The following is a 13,114-nucleotide window of genomic DNA, read 5'->3' as shown; positions in this document are numbered from 1 at the left end:
CACACAAAAATGAATAAAGACAGCTGTGGTAATAAAAATATAAAATAAGTGACAACAATCTAAAACATCAAGTTTAGATCAGAATAGAGCTATAAGATGATTCTAAAGGATTCTAATTCTCATTTTTTTCTTAGCTAAGATTTTACTGCACTTAAAAATGACTAATTATTGACTAAAACTATTCAGAAAACATGGCTTGATGAATTGCTGCTATTCAGTTCTGGCTAACAGTGATGACCAGTTGAGCTACCCATGTTTTAGCAAAACAAAAAAAGAAATTGATTTTTAAATATGAGCATTTTTCAAATTCTGAGAGATAGAAGTAATTCAGTGCTCAGTAACTACAGTCAATAGATTCAAAGGTTTCCATTTTACATGATAGAATGTTTTCAAGTTTTTATGAAATAATGATTATGAAATATGGCTATTTTGCTTTTCTAAAACATGCTACTATAGAACTTAATTTCTTGTAGGCATTATCTTTAAACTCCTTAAATGTTCAGATTATATTCCTGTATCGGCATATAGTAAGCTGCATGTCTTTTGAAAAGAATTATGATACGTTTATGGGTAGAGTTTTCATATAAAACATAGGATGCCCAGTTAAATTTGAATTTCAGATAGACAACAACAATTATTTAGTATAATTAAATACTGCATAGCACTTGTGCCGAAAATCATTCATTATTTAACTGAATTTAAAATTTAACTGGACATTCTGTGGTTTTATTTACTAAATCTGACAATCCTATTTATACTTCTCGGTTTTTCCAATAAACGTAGTGGATGGTTTGAGCAGACAATCTCTAAAGTCTTTCTCAGAGTTAACATTGTATGATATGTATCTGTTACATTTAAACTTTTTTTATAGAATACAATTATTTGTTATATTTATTCATAATTTGAAACTTGCAACATAGAATATCATGCTAATTTATCACCGTCTTACTGATGAAGAAACTAAAAATTACAAGATTATTTCCAAATATTTCTTCAAACGTGGGAGTATGATTTTCCACAAATAAAACTATGAAAATTGTAAAATGGTTAGCTTCACTGAATTGAATTTACTTTAAAATTTAAAGACATTTTAATGCTGAAATAACTAGGCAATTTATTGTGTTTTTGTTGCTAGACGTCTATAGCCAATTTCAATTGAAATACAGAACTCCCAAGTGGAAGAACTGTATTCTCAAACTACCATTAGCATGTTCCACTTCTTATATTCTGCAACTTCCTCCAACATTGTTTCAAAAAAAAAAAAAAAGGTGAGATCTTTCAGAAAGAACTGGAAGAAAACTCTTGGTGTTGAAATAGTGTCAGCAATAGTAATAGCTCAGCTTTTTCTATAGAATTGACAGACTGCAAAATTTATAACCTGCATAAGAATTATGCCTGGAGCTATGAGGCAATACTTAATCCAGATTAAAATATATGAAAAGAAAAGTAGCCTTATATTTACCAGATATAAAACTATGTTTTAATAATCTTCCAAATAAAAGATTGTCATAAATAGTTCCTATGCAGTCAAGGAATTCAGAGGTTAAAATTGTTATGTTTATGTAGTAGTGCCCCCTTATCCATGGGGATACTTTCGAAGACCCCCAGTGAATGTCTGAAACTGCAGATAGAACCGAATTCTTTCTATACTATGTTTTTTTTCCTATACGTACATATCTTTTCACTTAAAGGAATCACTTTACAACTTCTCTTTGGCATATCTGAATTGTCAGCATCATTACTCTTGTGCTTTGGGGCCATTATTAAGCAAAATATGGGTTATTTGAACACAAGCACTGCCGTATGGTGACAATCTGATAACCCTAGATGGCAATTATGTGATTAACAGGCAGGAGCATGTATAGCATGGATATGCTGGACAAAGAGGTAATTCATGTTAGGGGCGGGAAGGAGTGGGACTTGTGAGATTTTATCACATTACTCATAATGGTGCTTAATTAAAAACTTATGAATTATTTCTAGAATTTTCCATTTAATATTTTCTGACTGCTGTGGACCATAGGTAACGGCAGAAAGCAAAACCATGGATAAGGCCGGGACTACTGTACCTAAGGTAAGCTAAGTAATAGTGGGTAACAAGCCACTTCAATATTTCAGTGTCTTAACCCAACATAAGTTTATTTCTTGCTTACGTAGATTCTGTTGTAGGTCTTGGGGCTCTCCAGGGCAGCTGTGCTGAGCTTTACAGGACCCTTCAGTCCTATGCTACCTTCATCTTAATACACAATTCCATAATTGCAGCAATGAGGGAAGAGAGCATGGAGTCAAGTACTGGCCTTTAAGTGATTTCACCAGAAAATGAAACATTTCACATCTGCTCACATTTACCTATCCAAACAAGTTACATTGCTATACCTAATTTCAGTGGAGTGGAAAATGTAATCTTTCTCTATGCTTAAGACCAGAAGGAAGACAGGAAAAATTGGTGAGCACTGAAAGTGCCTTTCAGTAGTATGAAATGTTATGAAAATGTATTAGGTTTCAGATTAGACTAATGGAGCCAATAATATTAGACGCGTGTCATACATTAAGGTTGAAACTAATTAAAGTTTAATCTTGGATCTGTGATTGAAATTACAGACATTAAGTAGTTTCACTGTTACTCAATGTTTGTATTATTGTCTGCAAGCAGCTAGTCATTTAGAAGCATAATTGAGTCATGAAATTGTTTAACCCAAGTTGTTTAAAGACTAAAAGCCAGGTATATTTAAATAGATTTGATTAATATTAGGTAAAATATTAAAACACAACTTTCTTCATATGGTTCCCATATTGTAATCTAAATAAGCCACTTTTTTCATATATAAAAATACACTAAAAGGAATATATTATGAACAGAAAAGAATAAATACTAATGACTACCCATTATAGACAGATGGTATATTGCTAGGTATTAGTATAATACTCATTTTCAGCATATTTTTGGTTGCTATAATGAATAAATAACTAAAGAAGCATTTGGTCAAACATTGGTCCAAATATCAATTTAATTGTTACCACCTACCAAATGTTATCCTATCATTGGAGTGAAGTGGTTAACAGATTCGTTATTTTCTACTAATACCACAGTGGAGGTCACTTTTAGGATGCTCTTTCATCTAACCTCTCCATAACAGTTCGTTGAAATATTTTTTAAAAATTTAAACTGCCGTTTAAATTTCTTAATTTCACGTTATTATTCTGAAAGCAAGATTTTGGACTCATCAAAATTGACTTGTCTCTTACAACGACTGGCATTTATGATAATATAAAGATATGCAAATATACCTGTTTGCCAGGTGTAAAGAATCATCTGAAGAGTATGCATGTAAGTGGGAACCAAAACTTACAAAAAGGCACGAAGAAATAATCACATAGTCTATGTGATTATTTCTAATTTCCAAGAGGTGAATAAAATCTATCATTTGTTTCTTAATTTATAGATTGTCCTCGGACATAATATTGTCCAGTCCTCACGTCACCGCTGCTACAGGCGAAAAGGAATAAACAAACAAATAAATAAATAAGCATCTAAAGACTGGGCAAGTTTAAATTTGCCCCCGATTAGAAAGATCAGTGTCACAGGTACGCTTTTAACAGAATAGCAATCTTAGAGGTCAGGTTGAAAATCGAAAAAAAACAAAACAAAACAAAAAACCACCCTGGTCGCGAAAGGTGCAGGCCCCGTTCTTCGAGTTTCTCTCCGCGTTTCCACGGCCGCCGGGATCCTCCCTCGGGTCCTTACAGGGCAGGTACCCACTCTCCCCTCCTCCTCACCTGTCCCACTAGGGCGCGCCGGACTTCCCGAATCGACGCCCTAGCGGTGGGAATGGGAACACTCCGCCTGGGAGTTTCCTTTCCGCTCGGCTTCCCCAGCTGGACCCCAAAAACCCGAAGCCCTGGGGGAAGGAAATTCCAACTCGGTACTAGTCCATCCCCGCCCCATTTCTCTCTCTGGCTCGCTGCCTCTCTCGCTCGGATGCTGCCAAGCCTCCTCGCCACTTTTAGGTGGCTGGCCAGAGGAGGTGGCAGCGAGCTCCCTGGCTCTGGGAAGGGAAATGGGGCAGGGTGAGTGAGCCGGTTTGGGGAGAGGCTCCGCAGAGCCCAGCGAGCTCCCGGCACCCCGCCCGCGGGGCAGGGGGAGGCGCCGCCTCGGCCCGGCCTGGCCCGCGCTGGTCTGAGCCCCGGCGAGGCTGCCGCTTTCTCCTCCCTTCAAGTCCTGGCTCGAGAGCCGAACTGCTAGAGCGGGGTCGGGGGAGGGCAGAGTGGGGAAGGAAGGCGCGGGAAAGAACAGGCGAGCCACTGTCTCTTTCTGAAAAGAAAGTAGGAGCCTTGGGTGGAGAAAAAGAAACGAGCTCTCCCAACTTTCCTTAGCGAAAAGTTTTCCCAGGGCGTTCTGTTTGTACGCCCGGGGGTGCGCTGCAGGCGTGGCGGCCGTGCCTGTGTGCCTTGCCCCTTGCCCCGCTCCTCCTCCTTCCAACCTGGGCAGCTCCTCTGCCTCCCCGAAAGGCGCCTAATGGCTACCTAGTCCACCCCACAGGGCGGGGGCTGCAGCACCGCCTCCTGCCGCCGCAGCTCCCGGCGCCCGCGGGCTGGGAGCCCGGGCCCGCAGGTGGAAGCGCACTTGGGAGGCGGGCCGGCCCGGGTTTGGGTGGCTCGGGCGGTCTCTTGACGCACGGCCAGCCCTGCTCTGGCCTCGGGAAGGCGCGTGTCCCGCCCTGACCGTCTGGCCTCTCCCACTTCAGCAGTGACGCGCCGCCTGGGAGCGGGAGCCCGCGCAGCGGTCCGCAGGGCGATGGACGGCCGAGCCCCGAACGCGCAAGACGCCCCGGCGGCGCCCACGCCGCCCACCGGCCCCGCCGGGTAAGCCCCGAGTGCGGTGCCGCCGCTCAGGGAGGGCGAGGCCGGCGAGGCCGGCGAGGCCTCGACGTTTACCTGGCTGGCGACTCGCTGCCCTGCCAGCGGCCTGACTCTCCGGCCAACCGACACGCGGCCGAGGAGGCTGCTTCCACCGCCTCCTCGGAGACCGCACAGGGTTGGGGATCCCGGTAGTTTTTCATTACTTTCCTGCTGGGCTGCTCTGAGTCGCTAAAGAGCGGCTGAATGCCAGGGATTGGGCGAAGAGTCCGGGAGCAAAAATTGTAACAAAGGGCTCCTTGTTGGGGCTCTGGGGGAGCGGCGGGAGATACCTGTAAGTGAGCTTCTAGGAAGGGGTAAAAAGTTTCGTAGGTCGAGAGCTGAGGCCCAGGCACGTGAGCAATGTCAAGGTGACTAAGGAAGGGGCTTTCTGCGAGCGGGTGGAGGGCAGTGGGAGAGTGTGCCAGCTGTCAGCCGCATGACAGTTCCGGGACCCGACGGGGTGCGCGCCTCTGATTGGGGGTGTGTGTGCTTGTGACCAATTGTTGGTGCCAGAGCCTAGCGCGAAGTCAGACTGCAAACAACCATACTTTTCTTTGTAACCTCACGTGTTTGAGCAGAGATTGGAGGGGAAGGGGCTGTCACATGGTGAGTTAATATTAAATGAAGCATGTCTTCCTGCCAGATATGCTAATATCACTTTGCTAAGCTTTTGGGTAAACAGTAGTGAGAACAGGTAGTTCTGCAAGAGATGGACAGAACGTGGAAATAACCTTGGTCTTAGTAAACAGTGAAAGCTTAACACGGGTGCTAATTGAACTTTTCAAGTGGGAAACCCCTTTGATGTAGTATAACTTTTTCCTTGTGTTTCCCCACTTCAATTCCTTTCCTGAAAATCTGAACGCAGAAGTGCCCTGAAGAGAATAGAAACATTCTAGAAAAGAAACGTTAAGGAAAAATCGACTTTGTTACTAATGAATGAGAGTTGTACAGTTTTCCTGATTTAAGAGTAGAGAAGTCATTTTTCCCTGGAACATGACAGGCGTTTCCTTAGAAGCAAGTCACAGCATGTATATTCATCAGAGTCCATGCGAACATTGGCAGTTGTCTAGAGGAAACATGGAAATGTCTCAAAGCAACATGACTAATTTAAAAGATATTTAATATAATGCTTAGGTAGAGGAAACTTTGTAGTGTATGAATTAATTCTTTCACTTGTACAAATAGTTATCTTCTCTCTGCAAGTAGCTCTATTATTGTTGACTTATATTCCTATTCATTCCCCAGTTTTTTCATTGTTTAGAAATTATCATATATTCTTCCATACATTTTTGAATTAGGACGTATGAGTAAAATACATTGGTAGAAAGATATTAGTTATAAAAGCGTGAGCCTCTAAATGGAGCTTGAGTTTTGTAAATTGAAGATGAGACAGCTTTCGAGACTACTGAAATGTTATTCAGGAACCATATAATAAGATAGAATAAAATTGGTGCATTCGAAAATGGATTATGTTAAAGTACTTAAAAAAAAACAGAATATGCACATACACAAAAAACACGGGTGTTTAGAAATCAAGTAATACTTTTGAGTAAATAGGTGAGATCAGATGGCTCCGAGATGAAGAAATGGTAAGTGCTTTCTTGTGATAAGCATGACTATCGTTAAGATAATTCAAATTTTACTTTTGAGAATTTAAAGGATAAAATAATAAGTTCTTTAAAAGAATGTACAAAACTGCTTTATCTAATTTCTCAAATATAAAGAATACTTTTTAAAGGTATTTTGCCCTCCCCTCTCCAAATTTAAGGAGGGTCATCTGGAAAAATTCTTCAACATTTTATCTAAAAAACGTCATTTTACCTGACATTATTCTACTCAGATAAGTTATCACTATCTGAAAAGTATAAACAAAAAATTCTCTGCTTATCTGTCTTCTTTCACTTGCATATCTTGTCCCTTAGTGTATCCCAAGTGCCTATTACATAATATTTGTTGGATATTCAGTATTGCTTTTTTTTGCTCTCAAAAATCCAAAACACTAAAAAGATTTTAATTGTGAAAAATAATTATCCCAGATATGGGTATTTGGGAAGCAGTAGGAAGCAATCTCAGTCAATATGTTATAATAAATTGTTAGGTTTGGGAAGTAAATTCCTTAGTATAAAACTACTTAAATCATGACTCATTACGCTAATAACCTATGAGGCCTAGTTTACACCTTATCTTTGTATATCACTGTTCTAAAGAATCCCTCTGTAATTTTCCAAGTCTTACATTATTGTAACAGGTCATTTTAAAGAAATTTAGCGCAACTCCATATTTTACAAATGACAATCTGAAGGCCAGAGATGCTGACTATGCTGAAGTCCCATAGCAAATTAGTGGCAAAACCTGAAGGAGAACCTAGGACTAGTTACCGAGTTCATTGCATTAATTGCTTTTAATCTTTTTCTAACCAAAATATGATACATTTAAATTTCAGAGAGTCATCTTGGGTACCTTGTCTTTACAGCTACTAGTGCTTGTGTTTTTTACTTGCCCATACAGATAATCAGATAATGCTTAAAAAAAAAAAACAAACAAAAACAAAACTCTGAAATTTAAATGTCAACAGTGTAGTTGACCTTGCTTCAAGGAAATTTAAATGTTTTAATTCTGAAACAAATTTTCAGGATAGTCAGGATAAAAACGCCTACTACCTTATAATTTTGCAGCTTTGGAGCTATGGCGTTATTTGAAGATGTAGTAAACATTAATGAATGATTTAGCAGCTGCTTTCTTAAATTTTCATTTGGATGCTTTATTGGTTCTAAAGTTCACTGATTGTACAAACCAAGTTCTTGGTAGCCAACATTTATTGACTACTGAGAAGTTAAATGCTTGAGTTTCAACACAAGAATTACCTGGGAATCTTTAATACTAATTAATACCCATGCTCTGGCAACCCTACCTATTCTGATTTTACCTGACCTGGGACAAGGGCATGGAGAGTTAAAATGCTGCTCAGGTGATTCTAATGGGCAACCATATCTGAGAACCTTTGATTACATAGATATCAACAGGCGGTATGGAGATGAAACTGTAAATAGAATGAAAGGAGGCTGCTATTAAACATTTTAAGGGAACTCAAGATCTGAACTCTCAGCTTTACTCTGACTTTTTAAAGATCCATTTAGTTGCTTTACAGTGATGTTATTTAAAAAATTCCTACTTCTTTTTGAGAAAGTATATTAACTGTTACAGTTGTGGAAACTAGGGCTCAAAGATCTTAATTAACAACTCAAGGCTACACAACTCTAAGGGATGAAAGAGCAATAGAAACAAAGACTGATCCCCAACTGCCCTTTATCACTAGGCCTGTTGTCATTCAGTATGTTTGCCACCATGGATTACACTGAATGGCTAAAGAATATTTTTATTTAAAGTGGCTTTGTAAATGCCTCGTCTTGATTTTTTAAAAAAATCATGTTTGTATTATATATATATATATATTTTAAAAAACTACATATTCTAATGCATATGAAGAAATCCATGCCTAGCATTTAGAAGGAACTTACATATTTGGTTTATTTCTTCAAAATCATATTTAACATTTTCATGTGTTGGGGATAATTTAACTTAATTCATCATAAATGCATAGCTTTTTGTCATATGATAATCTATATTCATTTTTCCTATTAGTCAGCTATTAAAGTTATAGTGTAATTTCAAAATTAGGATTTTTGATTATCAAAGAAAAATGAAATTGTTAAGATGATGCTAGACTTCTTGTTCATATTCTAGTTTTCTTTGAATGTGTTAGAGTGATTGAATAACATATGACCTTTATTGTTGAAATGTCAATATTTATATAATAGGCCTTACATAAAGATTTATTTATATAATAATCAATGCCAAGATTCATGTTATTGAGACAACTGCTTTCATTTAATTAGTCAAAATTTGTGAGCCTTTATTTTATGTAAAACATGTTTTTCTAGGCACTGGGATTGGTTTTTGATCTTAAGAGCTTTACTAAAGAACTTTTCTGTAACTATGCAGGAAAAAAAACTAAGGAATATGATGTTAGTGTAGAAATGATATTTGATGCTAACTTTAAAAGATTATGTTTATGCTTAGAACTTAAAATGTAATAGTTGAACTTTCTGGTAAGCAAACTATGGCCTAGCAAACCACATCCAGAAGGTAGAAATGGGCCTTCTACTTTTTCTCTTTCCCTCCATTTTTTTTTTTTATGGTGGTAAAATACACACAACATCGAATTTACCATCTTAACCATTTTTAAGTGTACAATAGAGTGCTATTAGGTACATTCATATTATAATGCAACTGTCACCACTATCCATCTTCAGAACTCCTCTCATCTTGCAAAACTCTATGCCCATTAAACATAACTCCTCTTCTCCTCTCCTCCCAGCCCTTGGAAATCACCATTCTACTTTTTGTCTCCATGATTTTGACCACCCTAGGCACCTCATATAAATGGAATCAAACAGTCTTTGTCTTTTTGTGACCAGCTTATTTTATTTAGCATAATGTCTTCAAGGTTCGCCCATGTTGTATCATTTTTCAAAATTTCCTTAAGGCTGAACAATAATATTTTATCGTATGTATATATCACATTTTGCTTATCTATTCATCTGTTAATGGACACAGGTTGCTTCCATATTTTGACTATTGTGAATAATGCTGCTAGGAACATGGGTATACAAATATCTCTTTGGGTATATATTTCAATTACTTTGGGTATATAACCAGAAAGGGAATTGCTCGATGATATATGGTCATTCTATTTTTTAATTTTTTTTTTTTTTTGAGAACTGCTATACTGTTTTTCATAGTAGCTGTACCATTTTACAGTCCCAAGATGGGTTACCATTTTTCTACATCTTCATCAATGCTTGTTATTTTCTGTCTTTTTACAGTACTACCCTAATAAGTGTAAGATGGATCTCATTGTAGCTTTTATTTGCATTTCCTTAATGATTAGTGATGTTGAGCAGTATTTCATGTGTTTATTGTCCGTCATATCTCTTCTTTTGAGAAATGTCTGTTCAAGTATTTTGACTTTTTTTCAGTTGGGTTGTTTGCTTCTTTTGGTTGTTAAGTTTCAGGAGTTCTTTATATATTCTGGATACCAATCTCTTATCCTCTACTGTTTTTATAAAGAGTTTTATTGACACAAAAGCATAACTACTCATTTGTATATTGTTTATTGCTGCTTTCACATTATAACTGAGTATCCAGACAGAGAATGTATGGCCTGAAAAGCTAAAATTATTTGTCTTCTGCCCACATACAGGAAAAATTTGCTGACCCTCTGGCATAATCAATGAAATTGGTAAATGAAGTAGTGGATATTTAACTCGAAATTATTTCCTGGAGAGACCTCTAAGTATTGAACTTAAAAATAAATGAGTACAAAATTATTTATATTTTGTTTGCATAAAGCAATGTATATCTTATAGGAAGAGATTTTGCAGAATGGTGATTAGTAATTGATATATATATACTTTTTCAAGCGAACCCTTAGGCTTAGCCCCTTGGTAAGCACTGTGGAATTTTAACATTTATAAGATATTAGAATATATTTTAAAGAGAAGTTCTAAACTGTGCTGGAGGAACTTTTACAAAAAATGACTGATCATATATGGTTAAGATGTTTAGAAACAGATGTGCCTAGGAGCTGAACCCAAGGTAGAAGGAGTTCCTGTTTAGTTTTTTGAGTCCATACCTATTTTATGAGTTAAGTCAAACTGTCTTTATAATTTCCACCAAGCATTTTTGTTGTTGTTAAAGATAGTACTTATCTCTAAGCTTTTAGTGTTCTAATGTTAGTATGATAGTTGTTGTAAGACTTCTATTTTTTTTTTTATGACTTTGCTAAATTTTTTTCCCATCTGTTACAGTAAAAACAAACTCAAAGTATGGGAGAAAGAAGTTTCCCATGGCTATTTATAAAGGGCCAAATGCCTTCAGTTTTGCCTACAAACTTCATAGCTGAGGAATGAGCCCCTTGGAAAAGGCTCTTAAAAACTTACTAGTTTTTAGAAAAATGCTAGAGTGAACTTTTAAAATATATATATATATATAATTTCAGTTCACAATGCTATTTGTACATTTCAATAAGTTAAAACTATTTATTGACTTTAAACATGAGAAAGTTACAGAATTGAATTATAGAATAATTTGACAAGGGAATTGTTTTAATTGGGATTCTCAGTATCAAATAGCAAAAGATGCAAAGGCAAGAAAAATAGTTTAAGCTTAACTCAGAAATCTGAAAACTTACTGCTTTTTGTAATTTTTAACCACATTTTAAATAGTTATAAACCTTTACAAAGATCAGAATTTCCAAGTTTCATAGGCAATAAATGAAAGTATTTGAGTTTCCAATATGTGTGGTGCCCCGTGATGGGTAATATCCTGATTATATCTGTGTCTTTTCATGCTGTATGGCTCAGGGATATAACTCAGAGGCAGGCTTTCATGAATTTAGTGGGAAGAAATTGGGTCAGTTTCTTAACTACCTACTCTCTAGAAAAAAAAAATGTCACCCCATTAAGGCTTTCAGGTTTGTGGTTGTAAAATATTGAGAATGGAGGTGTTAGGAGAATAGGAGAACAGGGAAAACAATTATCTCTGAATCCCTTATTTTAATTTTCTCTTGTTATTCTTGTTCCCTCCCTATTGGGACACCCCCATTGAAATCAGAGCTTTGGAAATAATATAAACAATTAATAATAATAAAAAAAGAAGTAGTAGTATGGGAAGTATGGGTTGATAGGACAGAGGTTTGCCTTTGTAATTGCTCCTGACTTGTAGAAAATTACTTTGGACATTAAGAGTGAAAATACCAAAATTCGTGGGATTTGATTTTTGAAAATAATCAAAGTGGTTCAAAGGCAAGCCTCTGAAATGGAGTTGTAAAAGAACCTGAGTTATCATAGTTTGGGTCCAAAATAAGGTTGTGCCTATAAAATGATCCTGATTTTCTCATGTGGTATGTAGGTTGACTTTTAAATAGAGTTGCATGCCAAAGGCATCAGAACATCTTTTTTAAATGATAGTATCATTGGAAAGAGTGCATTGTTTCTCAATTCAGGAACTAATTTGACGGATTAACACCAAGTAATATGTATGTATTCTGATATATTTGTTAAAATTAAATATACCATTTCACTTCATAGGCTAACATTACAGCTTCTGTATTTAGACCAAGATATATTTGTAAAGAAGTAGAATTAAGATACTCAGACCTAGGTGGGACACTTATCACCACTCTTTGAGAATTTTTCCCTCTCTAACCTGAACACGTGTTTTTATTTCTGGAGAAGTGGAAGTAAGGAAGTATTAGTTGAGCCCAAAGGGAGTTGTGTGACAGGAGCTAGAGTTTTAGCAGCTGCTACAGACATGTATCAGTTCAGATGCACTGGAAAAACAGGAAATTGAGTTGCTGAATCTGAAAATGGCTACCACTCTGCCATTAGCTGGTCTGATGGATGTGCCTTAGTTTCTTGACCAATTGAGTCCACAGTAGTCAAGATAATTATAATAGCCATTGAATTAATTTCTCTTTTGTGCAAAAGTGGATGTAAGTTATACAAAGTGGACATATCAGAGAGAAGAGCAACCATTTGGTTTTTTTTTTATGCCTGATAATCAAGTATCACTGCTTTAATAGAACTAGGAAAGAGATAGGGTCACTATTAAAAAAACACATCTGTATTTTGTGGTCTGAAACAGTTTGCATTATTCTCAAGATTCAGTTATTAGTTGGCAGCAAAACCACACGAAGTGTCGAAGGGTCATTTAATTTTTACAGAAATGTCATATCAGATTATGGGAGTGCTTTCTCCCCATCTTTTGTTCCTATATAATGTGCCCATTCACAGAGAGCAGATAGATGCTTTAACTTAAAGCAAAAATCATTTTTGCTATGTTTCAGAAGAGCAAAGCTGAAAGCGGAAGAGAAGGTGAAAAGAAACGAATTTTTAAATTTTATGTTGTGATCCTACACTACCAGTCTTCTCAGTTTTCTTTTTCTCAAAAAGGTGGCAAGTTTTATGGGCATAGTTTATTACCTATGAACATTTTCTCCCTTCTAGGAAATTCAGGTGAAAAAAACTTACAACAGTGATCCAAAAAGGGAAATATACTGATTTTTTCCCCCTGGCATTTTAATTGGGGAGAATTTTGTATCTTGAACCTATTACAACCTGTAAGAAAGGAGCAATGTCTGAGAGTAATTCAT

At 37.0% G+C, this 13,114-nt stretch overlaps 1 protein-coding gene and 1 long non-coding RNA gene across 11 annotated transcripts in view; one reads left to right on the top strand and one right to left on the bottom strand.

The window, feature by feature from the left end:
* LOC120597167 (uncharacterized) overlaps positions 1-5,426 on the bottom strand; it is a 46,127-nt gene extending 40,701 nt beyond the window's left edge. Inside the window, exon 1 of one of the 2 annotated variants that reach the window (XR_005651347.1) lies at positions 4,936-5,426. This is a non-coding gene — a long non-coding RNA (uncharacterized LOC120597167). The remainder of the gene's footprint in view (positions 1-4,935) is intronic. The other variant, XR_005651348.1, reaches the window with a different exon arrangement.
* The window catches only part of COBLL1 (cordon-bleu WH2 repeat protein like 1), a 138,777-nt gene continuing 129,232 nt past the window's right edge, over positions 3,570-13,114 (top strand). For 7 of the 9 annotated variants that reach the window (XM_039855914.1, XM_039855913.1, XM_039855916.1 and 4 more), the window contains exons 1-2: positions 3,815-3,923; positions 4,746-4,863. In XM_039855914.1, coding sequence (XP_039711848.1) covers positions 3,830-3,923; positions 4,746-4,863 — 212 coding nt within the window. In that variant the 5' untranslated portion in view covers positions 3,815-3,829. Of the gene's footprint in view, positions 3,924-4,043; positions 4,069-4,745; positions 4,864-13,114 lie in introns of those variants that run through there. The other 2 variants (XM_039855915.1, XM_039855907.1) reach the window with 2 other exon arrangements.

This window comes from Pteropus medius, unplaced genomic scaffold (assembly GCF_902729225.1).
Source record: "Pteropus medius unplaced genomic scaffold, Ma_sr-lr_union100, whole genome shotgun sequence".
NCBI lineage: Eukaryota > Metazoa > Chordata > Mammalia > Chiroptera > Pteropodidae > Pteropus > Pteropus medius.
The sequence above is the reverse complement of the archived record's forward strand: the minus strand, read 5'-3'. Positions and strand labels throughout refer to the sequence as shown.